The sequence below is a fragment of the Salarias fasciatus genome, chromosome 18 (genome assembly GCF_902148845.1).
Source record: "Salarias fasciatus chromosome 18, fSalaFa1.1, whole genome shotgun sequence".
NCBI classification, from domain to species: Eukaryota; Metazoa; Chordata; class Actinopteri; order Blenniiformes; family Blenniidae; genus Salarias; species Salarias fasciatus.
This window is the reverse complement of record NC_043762.1, coordinates 8,636,446-8,659,543: the sequence shown is the minus strand read 5'-3', so window position 1 is coordinate 8,659,543 and position 23,098 is coordinate 8,636,446. Positions and strand designations below refer to the sequence as shown.

The following is a 23,098-nucleotide window of genomic DNA, read 5'->3' as shown; positions in this document are numbered from 1 at the left end:
GATTTTTCTTTGGAGATTTTACCTGCTGATCACTTTTCAGAGGTTCCTGCAGCTTCGCCCTCATGGTATCGCTTACGTGCTAATCTTAACTTATCAGTTACTTAGTTTTCACTGCATCACACATATGTGTGCCTGTATAGCACACATACAATACGTTTAGATATACAACGGTTTTCATTCATGCTCACCCAAAAAAACACACTTTTTCATGTACTTGAACTTCCACACATCATCAGAAAGGGATGCCTGCTCTGAACCAATCAGCACATCCCTGGCTGGCCGATCCCCCTGCTCACTGCCAATAAAATCAGCAACTCTCTGCTAATGTTTGTTTGCACAGCTGCACTGGCACCACAACAAACCTAAAGTTGCCAGTGGAAAAAAAAATAAGAGAAAGGAATTGGCCCTGAAAGACAAGAGTACGGCAGCACAAACAAGGACACCGAGAAGAAAACAACGGGCTTGGCTGTAAAAGTAGGGGGCACCAGAGAGCCTCAGAAAATCCAGGGGTCGGGGGGTTCAGTTTTCCCTGCAGGAATTCTAAGCAATTTATGATATAGAAATACGAAAGGCTTCACTAAATGAATGGATAAATCAGACATACACTCAACTTTCTGTGATAACATTCGTGTAGATTGAGTAGTTCAGTTTCTCCTCGTGAGGCAGAGTTGTGCTGACTGTGAGTCAAATGCACTCATTTTGTTGGTAAAATACCGAAGCAGAGGCTGTGCAACGATATCCAGCTGAGTGGGTGACAGTGACAAACGACTCTTTCTTTATTAATCAGGCTATTTCAGTTCCATGCACTTTGCATTTAAATACAACGTCCATGTGTGACATTTTTCAAATACATTCACCATTTCACTCCCGCTGCAACCGTCTGACCCCTAGTGAATCAATTAGGAACAGCAGTTTGTGTAATTAATGTTACTTTCAGAAACAGGTCTGCAGGATGCAACTTTTATTGAACAATAAATATAATACGGACACTGTCTTCCAAGTATTACCATAAATTTGCATATCAGAACACAATCATCTAACAGTAGTATCACAGGCAAAATGTAATTTTTCATACTCAGGTCTCATGCATTGTCCAAAATGACTGCAAATGGTCAGGTTAAACTGTAGGTTTGTTAGTATTTGGCAGTTTAGGGTTGATTTGACAAATATATGTTGTTTGGAAGTTAGGTCAAAATATAGTATGAATCAGTTATTATATGTAAAGAGAACTCAACAAGTCTTATCTCTATCCATCTGAGTGTGTATTACACAGTTCAAGAACAGAAATACTGTCAGTGAAGTATAAATACCAGTAATCACCAGCAGTACCAGACCTGTGCAATACATTTTTTTTTTCATTTTCTAAATTATTTATTTATTCAATATATCTTCTTTTTTTTTTAATTTATTATTATTATTTTTATCCCCAAGAAGGAAAAGCAAGCCAGGGTCTCTTTCCTCTTTAATGTCACCTGCAAGTGGTGACCATTAACATTTCTACACATCACTAAGATCACTTTGAGGTGTATCATGGGAAAATGCTGCTGTTTTGTCAGGGCTGGTTAGTTAACCTCTTTTACATAACTTGTTTTTTTCCAGTTATCCATCTAATTTAACTCATTTCTGTTGGTTGAAGCTGTCGCAAAGTAAATAACAACACTAAAGAAGTTACATAACGGATGTTTTGTAACACCTGTATATCCACTAGTGTGCGCACCGGTACAAAACAAGGTGGGAATTAAAAACAAAGAGATAGACAGAAGATTACAAACTAATTCCTAATATGAGTAAAAGGAAATGGACCGTAATAGAATAGAATGATAAGCAAGAGAATAAGAATTCTCTTTTGACTTCCAAATCAGGTCTGCTGTAGGTGCAGAATAAAACTTTTTATTACGTCTTTTTTGGACGTCATATGGAGGTCCGAATCTGACGTCGTGCTGACCTCCAATGCAGAGTTGGTTTAAGTTAAGCTGTACAGCAGCAAAAGTGCAGAAAATTATAAATTAAATTGACCACCCTCTAACCACTGGACTTGCAGTCTGAGGCTCAGGCATATTCTTACAGTCATTTCAGCATTTCATTACAGAAAGGTGAAACACGGGTTTCAAACTTACAACTTACTATTTAGCAATCTTCAGCCTTACCTGTTGAGCTATTAGTTTACTGTGTATTTCATCTGTAAATGGGAGGGTGACCACTAGTTTGCAGAAAACTAATCCTGAAATACAGTGCAATACTTACGAAACAAAGTGGTGGTTTTGAAGAGGATTGTTTTGTTTTTCACCAAAGTTCACAATTTGATGAAATTACGTACTAAATTTAACACTTGGGTGGCTCTTTTATTAGACATAATTCTGTCTTTACGAGACAATGAAAACAAACAGACTCAAAGAAAAAGAAATACAAGGCGGAGGTTAACATTCACATAAACACTTTTTCAGTGGTAAATTTATCAACGTTGTCTGGATGTTGAAATAACGCTTTTCAACTGACATATTTCAGCAAAATTTAAAAAATACATTTAAAAAATGTTGATATTTCAATGTTGAATCCACAGTGACTTTACGACACAACTTCAACCATTTAGTGTCAACGTTGTTTTGACTTTGAATTAACGTTTTTCATCAAATGACATTATTTCAACCAAATTTCAAAGTTTAAGGTCAGTTGAATGCCAGCTGGGTCATTATGACGTCAAAAAAAGGTCCCATAATAACGTCTGAATCTTGGATCTATTTTGTATGTTCTGCGGACGTGTAGATATGGTCTTTGACTGACCGACCCAATAATGACCTGATCTGCACGTCTCCCTGACGTCAGATGTTTGGTGGGACACTTTCTCCAATGACTTGAAGAAGGTGTCAGAGCCGCAACTTAATTACGAACACTAAATAGAAACAATCTGGTGGTCAGATAAGCCACCTAGTGGTGAAAATTAAACATTGCGTTTTTTATTCCAGGAGGAAATGGCTCAGGCAGATTGGAAAACATTCATGGGCATCGCAAAAACCTGATATAACTGTTGTTTTGACCATATTTTGTTCATTATTTCAATTTGTATTGATTTTCATTAAACTGCTTCTATATTGTACCACAAGTTTTTTGAAATTTTGAAGAAAGGCTTTTGAGGCTAAGCATCTACTGAGTAGTGGTTTAGTTCCTCTTGATTTTTACTGTAGCTTGCATTAGTGAACATCAGAAAATTTGAGATTCCTTTGGTATGGGTTTAATTTCTTCTCTGCGGTTTTAATTCCACTATCAGTATCCATCTGGAACCAACTGGATACACATGTTTTGGGTTTCCGACTTGGATTGGATGACCCTTAAAATCAATATTGTCCCTGAATCCCCTCAGTGAGCTATGAGAACGGAGCACCTGCTTAACCTTGACATTGTCTGGTTCCTCATTGGTCTAGGACGGAGGGAAAACCTGTATAAATACTAGGAGTCAGGTCAGGATTTTTGTGTTCTCATCTAACAAGGGAAACCATGAAGTGGGTCATTTTGGTGGCACTTTTCGGGCTTGGGTTCGCCCAGCACAACGCTCACCTCAGGAGCGGACGCACCTCCATCGTCCACCTGTTCGAGTGGCGCTGGACCGACATTGCTGCAGAGTGTGAGCGCTTCCTGGGGCCAAAGGGCTTCGGTGGTGTTCAGGTTTGTATGAATGGAAAAGAACATCTTAAGAAAGATTGTGATTTTTCTGATTATCATTGTTTTTTTTAAACGTGGCTTTGATTTCCATCTTTTTCACACATGACCACAAATGTTGGTAGTGGTACTGGTACAAATGAGGGAATTGGTACTGAGAAGAGTGTAAATTGGTGTTTTCCAACTAAAATTTGCTTTTTTTTTTAATTAGAAATTTTCTTTCATTACTTTCTGCAGATGAAAATTATCACACATCCATAAATAATGACAGATACTACGCTAAAGGAAAATTTCAAATTTGAATTAATTTCTAATCAAAACTGCTTGGTAAACTGGATGACAATAATTGCATTTCTCCTGAAATTGCCAAAAATGAATATTCTATTTTTTTTTCTTTTTTTTCTTGGGATATCATGAATTATATGTGTATTGTATGTGTTTCAGTCCTAATAGTCAAAATAGACTGATCATGATTCTATAAGTCTTCTTGACAGCTTGCAGGATGGTCAGGCAAGCCAAAGGGCTGCATGTGGATCATAACTCTCAGAGAAATGAGGTAAATTGTGCTTAGTGAGTGAAAAAGAAGGTGGATGCAGGCAGGAAGATGGCTCAGTAGTAAAAGCAGGTGAGTTGGGTGGGGCAGACAGGAGACACAGCGTAGAGAGATAGACACTGAGGACCTCTGCTGGGTGGGAGAAGCTTTACAGAGAGAACAACCAGACTGAATGAGTGAGAGGGAAAAGCCAGAGTGACAGCCGTTAAACTCCATTACAGTCACATGTTCATTCCGGGATTAAATTCACCACTGGGAGTCGTAATGCAAATCATTTGCTCCTTCCTCTAAAGTTTCCATCCTTATTGGATTCAAGTGTTTAAAATTTGGTGGGTCAAATTTCCATCCATCCTTCCTAATGCAATACATCACACCGTGGCAAACAAATGCTAATCCTTCTCAAAGGTTTCTGGAGGTACAGCTAGTTTTCCCTCTTTGTGGGAGCATTTGTGGAAATATTCTTTTCTCCAGTAATGTCTTCCTATAAGACTGAAAAAAAACCCAAAACAAAACAATTTCTCGTCTGAGGAAGTCCGCATTAATAAATGCTGAAACTCAGAAACTACATTTCTCCTTTTCCTCAGATCTCTCCTCCCAATGAGCACATTGTGTTGGACAGCCCCTGGAGGCCCTGGTGGCAGAGATACCAGCCAATCAGCTACAAACTGGTCTCCAGATCGGGAACTGAGGCCCAGCTGCAAGACATGATCACCAGATGCAACAACGCCGGGGTAAACAGCAGTATGGATGAGACTTAATGGAAACCATCAGGCACATTGTTCTTTTGTATTTACAAGTGTTTTTGTAAATATACGGCCGTTCCAAAGCAAGAAATTATTACCAGATACTTTGTCTGACATTTAACTGTATTTGCACAAACGGTTTTATTACGACACACACACACGCACTGGCATTTAAGGACAAATGGAGCAAAGAGCAGCAGTTTAATGAATTAACGTCTTGGTCTCATCGGTGTATTCTCTCACATTGTTAAGACATTCATTTGGTGCTTTGCCATCATGTATTTCAGTCTCTCAGCCACTGATGCTACAACAAAACAATAGCTGCTCCGACACACTTTGATGACCCCAGCAGGAACTTAAAGTGCGAACAGAAAGTGTGAAAATGACAAGCAGTGTAGCTGCGATGTGCTGAAACACTGTCACACCTTCTATCCTGCTGTCCGATCGCAGGTCAACGTCTACGTGGACGCTGTCATCAACCACATGTGTGGAGCTGGTGGTGGAGAGGGAACCCACTCCTCAAGCAACAGCTGGTTCAGCGCGACCAAAAAGGACTTCCCTGCTGTCCCCTACTCCAGCTGGGACTTCAACGACGGCAAGTGCTCCACGGGCAGCGGCAACATTGAGAACTACAGTGACGCCAACCAGGTAATGGTGGAATCTGTCAAGCAACAATCTTCAAAACTAAACACATATTGACACAGTGCATTACCTTTTCAGGTGCGTAACTGCCGCCTGGTGGGTCTGCTGGACCTCGCCCTGGAAAAGGACTACGTCAGGGGTAAGGTGGCCGAATACATGAACAAGCTGATCAGCATGGGTGTGGCTGGCTTCAGAGTGGACGCCTGTAAACACATGTGGCCCGGCGATCTGTCTGCCATCTACGGCCGCCTGAACAACCTCAACACCAAGTGGTTCAGTAGTGGATCCAGACCCTTCATCTTCCAGGAGGTAGGAGTTTGGAGCGTTGAATAGTCTCAACAGGGAAGATGAACAACTATGCTGAACCCAACTGAAGCACTTCTGATCATAAATACAAGAAAAAAAAAAGCTAATTTTATGCATTAGTTTGGTGATTTTTGCTCATTTTAAAGACTGTTGATGGTGTTAATTACTCTCTCCCAAGGTTATCGATCTGGGAGGCGAGGCTATCGGATCCAGAGAGTACACCGGTCTGGGAAGAGTCACAGAGTTCAAATATGGTGCTGAACTGGGAAATGTCATCAGGAAGTGGTCAGGGCAGAAGCTGTCTTACGCCAAGTATGTGTATTTCATGGTCCTCAGTCATTTCACAGAGTATCTGATGTAGCCCTCAATTGCATACATTACTGAATGATAATAATGTAAGCTCAATAAAACTGGTAAAGGTTGGAGTTATCCAGTTGGAAAAATGTTAAAATTTTAGAGATCTGATTTGTAGATTACTTACTGAAATTGTTTTCATGTCTCCAGGAACTGGGGAGAAGGATGGGGCTTCATGTCCAGTGGCAACGCCGTCGTCTTTGTTGACAACCATGACAATCAGAGAGGACACGGTGCTGGCGGAGCGTCCATTGTCACCTTCTGGGACGCCAAACTCCACAAGATGGCTGTGGCCTTCATGTTGGCTCACCCGTACGGACAGACCAGGGTCATGTCAAGCTACAGCTGGAACCGCAACTTCGTGAACGGAAAAGTACGCGGTGTTTTGACCACAAGCTGCGATTGTGCAACAATGGGTATTTGCAATAGTTTTTTTAAAAACTCCTTTACCGTTGCAGGATCAGAATGACTGGATCGGTCCTCCTAGCAACAGCGATGGATCCACCAAGTCTGTTACCATCAACTCTGACCAGACTTGTGGAAACGGATGGATTTGTGAGCACAGATGGCGTCAGATCACGTGAGTCTCAAAGAAATGATACTCTGCTGGTCTCACATGAAGATAAAACCCCCTTCTGCTTTGTTTTTTTTATGGTGTGGAAACCGTTTGTGGCATCGAAATTCATTTTGTTAAACCTCCCTTATAGGAACATGGTCGCTTTCCGTAACGCGGTCAACGGAGAGTCTCTCGTCAACTGGTGGGACAACGGGAACAATCAGGTTGCCTTTGGACGTGGCAAACGTGGTTTCATTGTCTTCAACAACGATACCTGGTGAGGACATTAAAGACACTGAGGAGGTTATATCATCAGCTCCGTTTAGGGAAACATGAAGGCCGAAGAAATGGAGACTCATCAATGTTTCTAGCTAAACTCACAGTAATGGAGCTCTTCCTGCATCCCGAGTGTCAAACACATTTCAGTACAGACGCCACATACTGCCAAATTTCATCCTAACTAGGCCAAACTGGTAAAATAGTGTCTTTAAATTTAAACTTTTTCTTTGTTGTGTCAGAGTTTGCATGATGAAAATGTCTTCTTTTTTTTCCACAAAACGTGACAAGTACTCCTGAAAATTACTACAATCCCAAAAAAAGGCAAATTTTTATGTCTTTTGGGGCAAAATACAGTGAAATACAAATTAAAAACTCACCCTGACAGCTTGGCTTTGAGGCTCACGGTTGTTTGTATTTTCCCAACCAGGTTGCTCGCTTTCAACGCAACATGACCACAACAAGATCTGCTCAAAAGTGCGCTATATTGTGATAAAGTGATTGTCATTAAGGAAACTATGTGCTTTACTTTCACCTCAAGGAACCTGGACACCACCCTGAGCACTGGTCTGCCCAGCGGTACTTACTGCGACGTCATTTCCGGCCAGAAGGAAGGAAGCAGATGCACCGGCAAGCAGATCACTGTCGGAAGTGATGGACGTGCTCGCTTCACCATCAGCAGCAGCGCTGAGGATCCCTTCATTGCTATCCACGTCAGTGCCAAGCTGTAAACACGACTTAATCTCGTGAAAACAATAAACATATTTAATACATGCATCTCAAAGTTCGTGTGTTTGCAAACATTTTCTTCCATCTTTCAAGAAGAGTTATCTTTTCCTGTGCAGAAAAACTGTGGATACTCACATCCCTCACACAGTTGTAAATTTTCATCAATATTGCACAGGTGACCTTTAAAAGTTGACATGCATGTGGAAAGAATGCTGGCTTCTCATAGAATCTCAGTTACAAATGGGAAATAAACTCAATCAGCTCGACACAGAGTAATTTCAAAGGGTTAAAAATGCTGAACAAACAGCAAATTGTGTGAGTGATATCATCTGAAGTGAGACATCATCTATAAACAGCCGCATTCAGAAATATGGATCATGTGTTTGTGAAATCTGGTGAGATCAACTAAAAAAAAACTCCGTGTTATTTTAACCATCACCCAAAACTCTTATTCTACAAATGTAGCCTATTAACAGATTAATGGTTGAGTCATATTTACACTATAAAACTGAAAGTTGCAGACAACATATACGTAATATTGACAAATAATTGTAATCTTTGTAAATGCAATTGTAATTGTAATCATAAAATCCATCCATCTTCTCTACCATTTAAACCTGTGCAGCCTGGGACTGGAGCCGATGCCAGCTTATGGGCAAAGACAGGATCCGTCACAGGATAAAAAAAAAGAAAAAACAGAGACTGACGTCCACATACACTCACATTGAATTTACATGGCAATTTACAGTCAGCAACTGGTGTTTTTGGACTGTGACCTGGAGGAAACCCACACACAGGGAGAACATGCAAACGCCACACAGAAAGGCCCCCAGCTGGTATAATGCAGCTTTCCATTATCAAATGCATACCCAGGACAGTGCTATATACACATGTCATGGCAGAAGGGTGGTAGATGTATTACATGTGTTAGTTCTTCATGGGTTGACTTAAAGCAAAATATTTTGTAGAACTTCTGTTCCTTGCAGGAAAGGAGTGAGGTATAAAACATATGGTATGGGGTATCAGGTAAATACGCCACATTTGAGCTGAGCTTAGAGTAACTCAGGACCTATCACGGAAGAATTGGCCATGAGAGGAATGAACAGAGAAGGCATGAAGGCCACCGACTTACTTTGGAGAGCATAAAGTGAGACACAAAGGAGTCTTGAATAGAATAAAATTAATCAATGCAATAAATAATCAAAATCCAATAAATACATACAGACTTCTATTGGAAGAGCCGAGGTCTCTTGAATTGATGGCACCTCTTCAGGGGTTTGGCCCTTTGCTAATTAATAGGATCTTTCAACAGGTAAGCAAACAGAGTTCTGGGTGTGGCTGAATCACCTCTTCTCACACTGCAGAGGAGATCCTTGTGGACATGAAGCCGCCAGAGTCTCTCTGCCAGCTGAATTATTATCTCTACATGCCATGACTTCGCAGGTCAATCAGGAGCTACTGGGGTCACGGACAGGCAGTGCTGACAAACCCTCTCCAGAGCAAGCAGCATGACTTCCACTGGGGGAAATGCAAACAGGAGCATGTTAGACGATGGGTGAGCTAGTGCATACATGTCCAGTGGTGCATTCTGGTGTGTTTTAGAAAAGAACAGGGCAGTGTGCTTTTACGTTGGTCACCATAGTGCTCCCTTTGGAGAGACAATTCAAGACTGCACCATTGCATCAGGGCGTGAGACAGTTTTAACAGGGAACTGAACAGGTTCCTCCCCACCTGTTTATGGACGAAACCTCTGCCGTGTTTTCTGTTTGGGTCAGAACATGCCGGCCTGTCAGATCCAGAAAAAAATGGTGCAGAGCACCGCCACCAGCTCCAGGTGGTTGATGTGGATGAGCGCCTGCCCGACCCAGAAGGAACTGGAGGAGTGGGCCGGACTCACCGGACAGGCTGACTGAGGCTGAGCTGTGTAATGGAAATATACTACTGTAATATATGACTGTTCTACATTTCTGACGCATGTATGCTTGTCTTATCCTACTCGAAAACATACAACGCCTTAGTGATCACTCTTAGCCTCAAGGTCCAAATACACTACAGGCACACTACGTGTTTACAGGTCACACAGTCCTCATGAGATCAGATCAGGCGCATCTCTCATTAGGTAATGGAGATGTATCTTATAGATACAACACAGACAGTGATTGGGATTCTGCAGGCAGAACGCAATCATCTATGCAACAGAATGCTGTATAGATGATTGAATCAGTCCAGCTCTTTGTTCAAGTCTAAATACTGTGTTTATTGGTTGACAAAATAGTAAATGATTAATATGGCGTTGATGGTCTGTCTTGAGCTGGCCTGCTCGCTGGATCATGACCCTTCACCCACATGCAGCGGAGTGGACTGAAACCTCTCATGAAAAATGTTTTTTGAAGGCTCAATAATTAACCCTATCTGACCTTCTGTTGGTTTCCCTCAATGAAAAGCAGATAAAGACTTAAGTAATGCAGATACTTTGCATATTTGTGACAAAAACAGTGGCTGCCGCTGTGATTAAATTCTTATCCAAGACGTTGTTAGGAGTCTGCATGCTGACACGTCTTTCTTTGAAGGAGACATTTATTGAGATAATTTGCAAATTTTGAGATTAGGACAGAAACGGCGAAAGTTATACAACAACCTTTTTTTCCCCTCCCCCCTGCGTAATCCCACTCCGAGTCTGTCTGGTATAATGTCAAGGACAGCCGCTTCATTACATAAACATGTTAGACTGGGAAAGCTTTAATCAAGGAAAAGTAAATAGTTGAATGTGCTTCCTTTCTCACACACAGTCGCACCCTCCTGGCCCAATAACAAAAACACACCAGGGATATTTTTAGAAGGATAGTGACCCTACTACTTACTACCCAGTATCTACTGCTGCTATCAGTTTTTTTTTTTTTGCATTTATTTTGTTTTATTTACTCCAAAATAAACAGTACAAACCAAAGTTCTGCGAGCTAACCCTTTAAAGCCCAAATGATGGCACCTTCGACATTAATACCAAACGATGTTTGATAAATTACCGACCATGACAGAACACCGTTAAGTGTACAGATTTTTGAAACACATGCCTCTTGTTTCCTGTAAATCACACGAGGGACTTTTTATGGTAATACTCCAGTATTGCTCAATAGAACTTGAGCAACAATGTTGATTCACCTTTTGAGGAAATCCAGTGATATATTAACCCATTGAGAGACACTTTTGAGCGTAATCTTAAGCGTTTGGGGGGGTTTGTTGGCAAATTTAAAAATATATTTTATGATTTGTTAAATATACAGTGATCATATATGATTTTATTTTGCTTTAGTAAAGCTTTTTTATTTTTAATTTCCACATATTCTAGGCTATTCCATAGAATTTGCAGGACAGGCACAAATAATCCACTACATTCAAGTTTGTATTTTATGTGTTGAATTTTGATCATAAATAAACCATTTATTTATTCATTCTTGTGATCCTTGTGAAGGGTTAAACGGCCTGTTGCTAAATCAAGTGACTTTTCAACAGATTAAACAAATACAGAAGCAGGTTGAATCTGCACAGCTGGTCTGAGAGGTGAGATCTTTCTCAACACATTTTCATCTTTAGATGTGAATAAATGAATTATATTTGATAACATTTCATAGTGAAAATGTTTTCATTAGCTATTATTGTCTAATATAATTAAAAGTTAATGAACTGTAACGAATCAAAGCAGATTTGTTGCTTGTTCCTCTGCTGGAGATGAGTTTGACCTGCTCTCACAGAACCTTCTGTGAGGTGAAGCCAGTACGCTATGAGCGCTCGCACCATTTCAGTCTCATTAACTCCATTATTATTTGTATTTTTCTAAAGACATTATGCAAGCTTCCATGTTCCCCACCTGCACATGCCTCCAAGCCGTGTTTCCCTCTGTTTGTTTGGGGTGAAGGCAGGAACTTGTGATAAAAATGCACCTGTTTAATCTGCATGCTGATATTTGCCAGCCGCTCATTGGCCATCAGGGGAAAACACGCCGACATAAATACTCGCAGTGAGTCAGGAGGGGGGGTGGATTGGTGACAAACATGAAGCTGCTCGTCCTGGTGGCTCTGTTCGGCCTCGGCCTCGCTCAGCACGACCCCAACCTCAAGTATGGACGGACCACCATCGTCCAGCTGTTTGAATGGCGCTGGGCCGACATCGCTGCAGAGTGCGAGCGCTTCCTCGGCCCCAAAGGATTTGGTGGTATTCAGGTGAGTTGGCGAAAAGGTGTACACTTTGGAAATGTGTACTCATCTGTCGACGTACTGCCTGATGTCTGAAGTATGAGTACTGTTGACGTTAAAAGTAGAATGAAATTCTCACAAAAACGCCTTAGTTGCTTTTTAATTGCATTAAATTAAAATTGAAAGTGAAATTCTCAGACAAATAAAATCTCTACCATTATTTGAATCTTTTCAGACATCTTGAATTAGATATATGTGCTACATGTATATAAGTATATGTCTAGATAGGTGTGTGTATAGTTGGATATAGATTATTTTGCGTGTTTGTAAAATATAGATTTATTTTAATTATTTATATATTTACAGGTTTTTCTACCTCTAACTGTTCCTTTGCATATGTTCATGTCCTGCTGTATTTTATTTTATCACACAATGCCATGTTTACCTGGAATTTACTCAGCAATAAAAAAAAAAGAAAAAAGCTATGGTCTAGTAAACTAAATCATTTTATTACTTTTTAACATTTATTGGAAGGAAAATCTTGGCTTGATGAGAATAAACTTACAAAGCGAAGCTTTCAGTTGAAAAAAATGGGTAAAACATTATTAACACTTTGATCATGTTGACTGAGTGGCTTCCAATAATTCGATGAAAAGATTTGTAAAAAAAAGTTCTAATTTCTAGTGTTGATTAATAATTGACAAAAAAAAGTCATCAGTTAAAGGTTTTGAATGGAACTCACAAATAAGTAAAAATAAAATCTAATATTTTAACAAATGTTCAAAAAAGTACAAGTATAACAAAATACTTCCATAACCTCTTATTATTCAGTATAACAAATCAGGATAATGACTTTTCCAATCACCACCGATAATAACAAGCAAGAATTTTAAATATTGTCAGTGGTAGCCTGTTTTTATGTTATTTTTGCTGCTATTATTGTTTTTGAAATTTATTGTTGTTGTTCATATTCTTTTGTCCCTTTTTTATACTGTCGATTTGCTTCTGCAACAATGCAAATTTCCCCATCGAGGGACTTAAGAGTCAGTTATGATTTCTACACTTAAAATGATATTATGCAAAATTGAGTATTGGTTACGGAGTGTAAAGCAAAGGGGAAAAGAAGCAGGAAATCCTAAATATGAAGAGAAAATGACTCCTCAGTCAATTTTTGAAAAAGAAGAACATAGAAACAAAACGGTTTGCAAATACCAGAGTTTTTAACCTCACCGTCTGTCACTGTATACAACTCAGTATCTTCCATACCACTGACACCTGATTCAAAAGTGAAGAATGTTTTTTTTTTCTGTGTGTGCTCCTCAGATCTCCCCACCACAGGAGCACATCATTCTGAACAGTCCCTGGAGGCCCTGGTGGCAGAGATACCAACCAATCAGCTACAACCTTTGCTCAAGATCTGGCAGTGAAGCCGAGCTGAAAGACATGGTCACCAGATGCAACAACGTCGGGGTATTTGAAACATCAATGGCATTGTAATGGAGTCCTTCAAAGAGCACCAGTTGCCGTATACTGTATGACCAGAATCAGGAATCAAACCAAACCACACTTAGCCCCTTACACAAACTTACACCTGCTGTCAATGCTGAGATATTCATGCATCCATTGGGGGAGAAACCAGCGGCATTCAACCAGGCAACAGTGCCAACTTGAAGTTTAAATTTCAAGGCTTTATGACTATTAAAGAGGTCCAGTCCACTCAAGATGAAATTGCACTGTCTGTAGCCCTGAACTAAATGGGCTTGACACCCCTCCTGACCACTGCTCCATCAGTATTGCACCTTTGGTGTCCTCTCAACAGGTCAACATCTATGCGGACGTCGTCATCAATCACATGTGTGGAATAACGGGAGGCGAGGGAACACACTCGTCATGTGGAAACTGGTTCAACACCGGTACAAGAGACTTCCCCAGCGTGCCTTATTCCAGCTGGGACTTCAATGATCACAAATGTGGGACTGGCAGCGGTGACATTGAGAATTATGGTGACAAGTATCAGGTAATCAATATACACAGAAAACAAACCCTTCAATTTGATTTTAGTCACTTCGGACCTGTTGGATTCACCTAATTCTGAAAACTGTTGAGTAAATCAATATAACTTAATATACATGTGACACATTTGGTCAATTATCATAGTTTTGAGATGTGGTATGAACATTATTGTACTTGTCTCGGGTACTATGAAACTCTTTTCTGGACAGATGTGCATCAGTACTGAGTTTTGGTCATCATCATAACTGAAAACAGACTGTAACGTGCACGTCAATCCACCCCTCCAGGTACGTGACTGCCGTCTGGTGGGTCTGCTGGACCTCGCCCTGGAGAAGGACTACGTCAGGGGAAAGTTGGCCGAGTACTTGAACAAGCTGATTGACATCGGGGTGGCTGGATTCCGAGTGGACGCCAGTAAACACATGTGGCCCGGCGACGTGCAAAATGTCTACAGTCGTCTGAAAAATCTCAACTCCCAGTGGTTCCCCAGTGGCTCCAGACCCTTCATCTACCAGGAGGTGGGCTTTCTCAGATGTTTTACTTATATGTCAATCACCAAAAAAAAAAAAAAAAAGCAACAAACAAACAACTGTTTTAAACAATGTCATTCAAACAATGTCAGTTAAACAGCGGTTTCATTTTAGAGCAAATCAGCACTTTTCTTTCCGTAGTTGTGTTTATAAAAGTGGCTGGATGAACTTATGTGAACTTCGCAGGACTAATTTACAGCAAATGAACACAAAGTGCTGCCAGAAACCTTTAGTTGCATTCAAGGCAACGAGTGGTCTCGCCAAGCCGTGATCAATATTTGAGTATGTGACTGAAGAGCACAGGCAGCCCTTGCATCTAATATATCTAATATCAGAAAGCCAAAAATCAGCCTAAGTGGATAAAAAAAAAGTTTTGAAAAAAAAATATAAAGGTTACATGAGCTTTCTAGTGGAAAATTACATAAAGATAACTGTAATTGAACAGCACAGTGTGGAATGTTGCTTGGATAAAGACTGAATACTCCTCCTCTTGTTGTTTTCAAACTGTTTGGTTTCATTACAAAAACGCATAACGGCACCCTCTAGTGGCCCAACATGAGAATGTTTCCAAAACGTTACTGTGTAAATGCAAAGGTTATCTGCAACTAAAACACAAAAATAATGCATTTTCACTTTCATCATGTGAACAGGGCCTGAAAGATATCTGTTACAGGATTCCTGATATCACTGTTTTTTTGTGTTAGGTGATTGATCTTGGAGGTGAAGCTATCTCATCTCGCGAGTATTTCCATCTGGGAAGAGTGACAGAGTTCAAATACGGCGCCAAACTAGGAAACGTCTTCAGAAAGTGGAACGGAGAGAAGCTGTATTACACCAGGTATGTGTTTTATAGTTGAAAAAGGGATTTCAACTTAAATACTCATTTTTCTTCCGCCATAATATTTTGATTTTAATTGTGAATGAAGGACCCAGTTTGTGGCTTGTGTGTTTAGTCTACTTTGCAGTCGTGTAGATGACCTGCACTTTATTCATTTGGTCTTGGATAGACTTTAAATAAGCAATCGTTGGTGGGAGCACTGGACTACCTCTAGACAGTGAAAACAAAGAAATGAAGAACAAAGACTAGACTTTACAAATGTTCAAAATTGGCCTTGTAGCAATGCAGGGAGACCAAATCAACACATGAAACAAAAAACTTTTGGCTTGAACCATCTTGATGAAGTAGATGAAAAAATAAGACACTTCAGCCTGGACCCGACATCTAAAAGCTTTTTTCACCATTTTCTGATGTGTATGTCTATTAGTTGAAGAGATAATTCACAAATAAAACAATAAATACAGTTATTGTTGAGTGTTGCTCTTGCAGATTAATGTGTAAATGAGAAAGCTTTCTATGAGCAACTGGCTTTCAAATCCTGTGAGAAGCCTTTTGCCCTTTAGGCACCTGCTGCCATAGTGTAGGCCTTAAATGATCAGTCTGAAACTAATCAAAACACTTGATTAGTGCAGTGGCTGCAGTCTTAACCAATTAACACCAATTATTTAAAATGAGTTTCCAATTTCTATTCCTGAGTCCAGCAACTGGGGAGAAGGATGGGGCTTCATGCCCGACGGCAATGCTGTCGTCTTCGTCGACAACCACGACAATCAGAGAGGACACGGTGCTGGCGGAGCGTCCATTATTACCTTCTGGGACTCCAGACTCCACAAGATGGCTGTGGCCTACATGCTAGCCCACCCCTATGGAGTAACCAGGGTCATGTCAAGCTTCCGCTGGAACCGCAACTTCGTGAATGGAAGAGTACGCCCTTTGTTCAGTAAATGCAATGCTTGGTCTTTGGAACCGTGCCAAATATGCTTGTTTAACCCTGTTTATTAGGACCAGAACGACTGGGTTGGCCCTCCCAGTTACAGTGATGGATCAACCAAGCCTGTTCCCGTCTATCCTGACCAGACATGTGGAGATGGATGGGTGTGTGAGCACAGATGGCGTCAGATCACGTGAGTCCTTAAAACCCAGGACCGTCCTGTTGTATGAATGGGAAGATATTCAAACACGACATTGGATTTTAACGTTCTGCATCTTTTTTGAAGGAACATGGTCATTTTCCGCAATGTGGTGAGTGGACAGCCTCACAGCAACTGGTGGGACAACCAGAGCAACCAGGTTGCGTTCGGACGCGGCAATCGTGGTTTCATCGTCTTCAACAATGACGACTGGTGAGGACTTGTTAACTGTGTACAACTGAGGTTCGAATGAATATTTACACATTTACAATCAGTGTAAGTGATATGCTGTTGGTATATGTGCCGGGGATGACAAACATAAGGCCAATGGGCCAGAACTGGTCCGCATGAGGCTCCCAATGTGGCCCATAAATTGTAAAAAAATTATTTTAATAAATTTCTTAACAGTAGCAGACACACTACAACACAACACTGAGATCTGAGCTGAGATATTGGTAATGCTGCTGTAAAAGTAAGCTACCTGATTGCTCTCCAACTAGCCTCTTGGACATTTTCACTGTGTTGTGCACCTGTTTCATTCAAATTGGCTTTATGTTGAGATTGGAACAATTTTCCATAGTAATTGTTTGGCTTTGTGAAAATATAGATATTTTCAAGATGTATACTCAGCACAAAAACAAACAAATTTTTTTTTTTTTTTTTTTTTTTTTAATTTAAATGTTGTCGTGTCACTATTTTACCGGTCTGGTCCACTCAAGATGAAACTGTTTTGCATGTGGCCCCTGAACAAAATGCGTTTGACATCTTTGGTATAAATGGTACTTTCTAATTAAACTACAGAGATCCTCTTAAGAACTGCTCAGGTGTGATGGAATGCATTTTTTTCCTCTTCAGGAACCTGGATGTCACCCTGAACACTGGCCTGCCCAGCGGTACCTACTGCGATGTCATTTCTGGCCAGAAGGAAGGGAGTAGATGCACTGGGAAGCAGATCTCTGTTGGGGGTGACGGACGCGCCCACTTCCACATCAGCAACAGCGAGGAGGACCCATTTGTTGCTATTCATGTTGAGTCCAAGCTATAAATACTTTTTGAGGACCTAAAATAAATGTCATATTTAAAGCGCAAAAGATGACCTGAATGGTTACTGATTTAAAAAAAAGAAAAAAAAAAAAAAGCTAATGTCATAACTTTGCAGTTTTACAAAAACTATGGATTTGGTTGATGGAACTCATAAATAAAGAGAGACAATAGAATATGTGCAAAAACAGTTTGCTTTAATTTGATCACAACAGACAGATACAGCATGTTTGTGCCACACTGGTTTTCAGCAGTGGCTGGAGCAGGGCTCACCCTTGGCTGCTCACCAGTACACTACAGGACCAACAGGGGACACGGGAATCTCATTATCCCAGCTTTTTATATCCTTGGCTATCAAATGAACTTCTGTTGAAAATCAAACTAATGTAGCTTTAATATGCCTGGGTTTATACTGTAAAAACAATTTTTATTTTTTTTTCGGAAAAGGATCAAGCACCAAAGGGCAACGCAATCTTGTTCATCCTTAGTGTGAAACGTTTAGCAGATTCAGTGTGGTTGTCAATATCGTTACAATTTGGATTTATTTATGATGTGTCTTGCTTTATTAAAGTATATTCTTACCCTCATCGTTGTTAATGTTTATAGTTCTGTGTGTAGTTTCATTGCATAAACAAACAACACCTCCCCCTAGTGGTACAATATGAAAACTATGTTGTTTTTGGCATTTCTGCTATTTTCGTGGAAAGGGACGTTGCTTTCAAAATGTTGCTGCGCAAACAGGAAACTTTTACGATACGTTTTTACTTGAAATATCATGTCAACAGGGCCTTAAAAAAAAAAAAAGGATGTGAATGAGGTTACATTATAATCACCATGATCCTCCTGTGAAATCAAAAAATGCACCAGACAGCCTCTCTTTGCTCCATCTTAAACATCGCTTGCTTCGTTTACTTTAGCTGCAATTCTCCATTGTAATTATTGGCCCAAAGCAATAAAAGTAGTTCCCTCCTGCGTGGCACAGACTCTTTACACTACCTGCCGTATGTCTCCACCACAGCAGCCATACGCTGCAGTCTGCAGCAGCCTGTTCCAAGAGCCCCGGGATAGCCTCCTGGCAGGATGAGCTGAATATATTGTACCAGACGAGAGCGCTTTCTTGACTCCACACACTGAAAAACACTATTCAGTGCACCATGCTGGTTAGCAGCAGCGGTTGGTCATATTTGCCAATAAACTACAGCACTGGTGGCAATGAGCAAACACACAGATACCTCACATGAAAAGTAATTTATCAGGAAGGGATATAGCTCAAAGGACATATCAAAAAAAAAAAAAAAACTGCCACTAGTCATCCTAATATGCCCAACCCTATTTACAAGCCCCATATTGAATGATGAGAAAAAGCTACAAATAGTGGCTCCTTTAACATCGTGCACTGGAGGAGGATTATATGATGGATGACGTGCCTGGCAAGTGAAGGAGCGGATCAACCTGGGTGTGACTGGATTTCTGCAAACACATGTGGAGCACTGACCCGAATGTGATTGTCATTGGGTCACCCAGATCCTTCATCTACATCGTCATCAACAGGGTAGAATATCTCATACTCCTGCATTAAAATAATGCATTGCATGATCTTGAGTGTTTTTTCATAGTTGCATGCTTCATGAAAACATGTGAATTGATTTACTGGGAGTATATACAGCGAGTGCGTGCCAAATGCTCTGATTTTGTCGAGCCGAGCTGAAATCTATAAGAAAACAGGCTCTTCATATGTTCGATAGCTTTGACTGAAGTCAAGGGGAAAGAAAACTCAGCATGACGACCCATACTTGAGTGCTCTCGGAGCAGATAATGATTTAAAAATGTAAATTAGCAAACCAGCGCCCTGGATGAAAAAGTCATGATAAGAAATGTGAAAGAACCAGAAAAAACTGCAACATCTGAAAGCAGTAAAAACTGGGTGATTTAGAATTAAGAGAGCACCTGTTTAAAAAAAAAAAAAAAGAAAAAAAACACCTTTCACACTTTAGTACCTTTTAAAACAGAAGTGTCAAACTCATTTAAGTTCAGGGGTCACTGATATGTCTGCTACTCTTAAGAATTGAGTGTGTGTTGAAATACTTGAATTTTTACAGTTTGCTTGGCAGTTCCACAGGCCAGAGAGAAGTCTCTTGCATGCCAGGTTTTGTCCACGAGAATGAAGTGTGACACCGCTATTTTAAGCCCTTTACGGCAAAATGTTATACTGCCTTCTTTAAAGGTCAGCATGTATCAGGGTTGGCTGTCAGATATGTTCAGACAAATAGATATAGAGAATTTCAAATCACACTGATGCAAGTAAGAGTTCTATATTTAAACAGTTTGCTTCTGTTTCCAGATTTATTTTGTGGAATAATATCCAAGATGTCAGGTCCTCAGGTAAACATTGTGGGATGTTTTTCCTGACACCTACATGGTCACTAAGCGTCCTGAACGTTACTCCTGATGCCTGCAAATGTTCGCCCCGCATTGTATATTCTCCTCTTCCACCGGGACGACTCCTTGCCATCACACTGCGGCCACTTCAGTTTCACCTGAGTGCAGAGCTGGCACTCCTCATTAGGGCAGCTCCGGGGCCCAGAGGGCCAATGAACCAACTCTCTGTCCTTCGTCGCTCCCTTCTTCCTGTCTTCCAGTCCCGTCACCCTCACTTTCCCCCCCGTCTCCACTTCCCCGGCCCACCTACCGAGTCCCCGTCAAGCAGATGTGGACCAGTGACACGGGAGTGCCAGCCACCAGAGGTGAGACCGCAAAGGTGATACCTGCCAGAACTCTCGGCTCATCTCCGTTGTCATGGCAACAAAGCGCAGCAGCAAAGAAAATGGGAGATTCTTGAAGGCGTGGGAGACAGAGGAACAAAGCAAATGAAGAAAGCGGGGTCCAGTTATTCTGGGCGTGTTGTCAGGGACAGGTCATGTAGTCAGACTGGAGGGGTTTGGGGGGGGGGGGGGGGGGGGGGGGGGGCGTGCCGTCACTTTCGCACCATAACTGAATCATTTTAATCACAGGGAGGGATCAAACCCATCCAATTCCTGCGGTAAAGGTTAATTAAAAAAAAACATTCAAATTATATATAAATCAGGTGCTAAAACAGTCAAGTCAAGCATCAATCAATGCTAATATTCCACAAACAATAAAAATCTGACAAGTTTTTATATAGTTTTCAAGTGTTGCACTAATTAAACAGTTTTCCATTTGCATTTTGAGTTTTTGTACTGATCACACTGACACTATACTTCTGATAATTGCATTTTATTAAAATATTTGTTTGATTTTACCAACAAGTGACTGTGTTTTTTTAATCTGTGAAAAGTGCTTTATAAATTAAATATACTTACAACTTGTTTTCATCATGATTTCTTAAAATTTACAACAACATACCTTGAAAAGTAGCAACCCTCCTCATTTCCTCGCAAACCGCGCCCTGAATGTATTGTGTAACGTGAAACTGTTGCAAATTAGGTACATTTTTGTCCATATTTTATGAAAAGAAACTTGTGGTGTGGGACGGGAGACAGAAATACATAAAACAAAATCAGAAAGATTTTTGTTTTGATGACTTTCAGTCAACTTGTTGTTGTTGTATAAAAAAAATGCACATAATAGAAAACAGTGAAAAAACACAGAATATGTGGGCCTACTCCTCATACCTGGAAGGTCTTAACCTTTCCAGACTCTAAAAGTCGTGAGCTGCTGTTTAATTCAGGCAAGTGACGAGACTGTCCACAAAATGTGCAAGCGGCGGTGTCGCAGAGACATTTAAGTGCAGGAGAAGGATAGATGGGGACCTTAAGATTGGACTAGCCTCAACATATTGCAACTACTAAATTATTGACCCTCTCTCCATCTTTTGGTCCGGCAGCTGTGAGGACCTGTACTTTCCGATTAGCTGCAGAGATGTCAGCGCAGCAGAACGGGGTCTTTGGTCCTGTCATCCTCACTGATGCTTTGTGACATGGCTGTCAACGGTGTCCCCATCCTGTTTTATATTTCATATGGTGCACCAGACCTGCCTGTCACATCGGCCAAGGAGAGAGACAGTCATCAACTTAAAGATGAGCCGACCGAGAGGTTTATTTAATTTTTTTTTTTTTTTTTTTGGGAGGATCAACGGTATTCTGCTCTTTCTCAGTGTTGCAGAAAGACAATACAGGTGTGGCTCAAAGACAAGAAGTAGAGGAAGTTAATCCTGAATTCTAAATGAATGTATTATCAAGTCTGTAATAGGCTTTCAGGGCATAATTTAGATGATTGATAAAGCTGGTTTAAATGGCTTTATTACGCACATGGTTATGTTTGGGCGCTCAATCTTGAAATGCTGCGTTGATGATGAATGCAGCAATCATGTAGCGAGAGCGGAGAGAGTCCACTCTGAGCTGCTCGGTAATATTCTGCTTCACATCACTTGGGGGCAGTGTTGAAGCAAAAAACCATGGGACATAACTTCTCCAAAACTGATTTTTTTAAAAAAAGGTCCATGACACATTTTACTCCCAGTGTATTTTATCTCAAAACTGCTTGAAATTCACAGCAGAAACTCTCCAAATGAAGAAAACATTCATGATTGATAATTGATCATGAATTATAGATTGTCAGTGACAGAGTGAAACAGGTGAAAGATGTATGAACTGTTTGCTCATGCAAGCCGGATGTATGGAAAACTTCAAGTGTTTGGTCTCAGTCATCCCTCAGCAGTCAGCACTCCACTGCTGGAACGCTATTATATTTTCATGAATATGTTCCACTGAGTGTGGCATGGTGGTAAAGTGGTTAAGGCTGTCACTTCACTGACAGAATGCTTTGGTTTGATTACAGGGTGGGGCTTTTTTTTTTTCCTTTTCTTGTGTGTGTGTGTAGTTTTGTACTCCAAAAATCCAAACACATGCATGCTGGGATACGCTGGACAGGCAGACGGACAAGATCTCATACTCAGGAGCAGCATGAACTCATGAGGCCAATTGTATGAGGAGTGAAATGTATTTCAAGACATATGGCCAAGTCTAGTTGACCCGATTCAATTGCTTTGCGATCGGACCATAGAGGTATTGATCTAAAGCACTCGATGGAATCGTCACTCATTTTCTGGAGTTCTGTCAAGCTCCATCACCGTATGTCTGTCACTCCATGTCTCTGTAGTGGAGCTTCTTTCACTGTGACAACATCCAGCGTCCACTTATTCAGAAAAGTTCTGAATAAATACATTTCTCTCATCACTAGATCCAATCTGACAAAGACTGATGTATTAGTATGTATTTTGGTGGGGAACTGGAATGTTTGTTCTACTTGGCGTGTTGTTAGTGACTCAGAATTGCCTGTAGGTTTAAATATTACTGCTTATGATCGTCTGCCTCTTTGTGTCTGCAATGTGATGGACTGCTGACTTGTTCACGCCTTACAGATTATTATTCCACTTTTTACATCTTCAAAAGGCAGAAAAAATTTGGACAACATGCAGCTGGAATTCAAATATATTAGGCTGGTTCATATTATGGTCAGAGTAACTTGTTAACTTGCTAAATTCCAAAAATGATCTTTAAAGT

The 23,098-nt window shown here is 40.6% G+C and overlaps 2 protein-coding genes across 2 annotated transcripts; both read left to right on the top strand.

Moving 5' to 3' along the window:
* Positions 1-3,492: 3,492 nt before the first annotated feature.
* On the top strand, positions 3,493-7,815 carry LOC115405830 (pancreatic alpha-amylase-like). Its single transcript, XM_030115565.1, has 9 exons — positions 3,493-3,660; positions 4,792-4,938; positions 5,401-5,598; positions 5,671-5,901; positions 6,077-6,210; positions 6,403-6,625; positions 6,711-6,832; positions 6,960-7,085; positions 7,626-7,815. The coding sequence occupies exons 1-9, from the start codon at positions 3,493-3,495 to the stop codon at positions 7,813-7,815; spliced, it is 1,539 nt and encodes a 512-aa protein (XP_029971425.1).
* A 4,034-nt stretch (positions 7,816-11,849) lies between these two features.
* On the top strand, positions 11,850-17,559 carry LOC115405829 (pancreatic alpha-amylase-like). Its single transcript, XM_030115564.1, has 9 exons — positions 11,850-12,030; positions 13,327-13,473; positions 13,823-14,020; positions 14,304-14,534; positions 15,251-15,384; positions 16,086-16,308; positions 16,387-16,508; positions 16,602-16,727; positions 17,370-17,559. Exons 1-9 carry the CDS (start codon positions 11,863-11,865, stop codon positions 17,557-17,559), a joined length of 1,539 nt encoding a protein of 512 aa, XP_029971424.1. The 5' UTR covers positions 11,850-11,862.
* The last annotated feature ends 5,539 nt before the right edge of the window (positions 17,560-23,098 follow it).

What these genes read in the sequence shown, in the direction of transcription:
- LOC115405829 (XM_030115564.1), top strand. Translation starts at nt 11,863, where the DNA reads ATGAAGCTGCTCGTCCTGGTGGCTCTGTTCGGCCTCGGCCTCGCTCAG. An exon ending in AAGGATTTGGTGGTATTCAG is followed by an intron (nt 12,031 to 13,326) that starts GTGAGTTGGCGA and finishes TGTGCTCCTCAG; the next exon opens with ATCTCCCCACCACAGGAGCA. An exon ending in CACAGATGGCGTCAGATCAC is followed by an intron (nt 16,509 to 16,601) that starts GTGAGTCCTTAA and finishes TCTTTTTTGAAG; the next exon opens with GAACATGGTCATTTTCCGCA.
- LOC115405830 (XM_030115565.1), top strand. Translation starts at nt 3,493, where the DNA reads ATGAAGTGGGTCATTTTGGTGGCACTTTTCGGGCTTGGGTTCGCCCAG. An exon ending in ACTACAGTGACGCCAACCAG is followed by an intron (nt 5,599 to 5,670) that starts GTAATGGTGGAA and finishes TTACCTTTTCAG; the next exon opens with GTGCGTAACTGCCGCCTGGT. An exon ending in CAGAAGCTGTCTTACGCCAA is followed by an intron (nt 6,211 to 6,402) that starts GTATGTGTATTT and finishes TCATGTCTCCAG; the next exon opens with GAACTGGGGAGAAGGATGGG.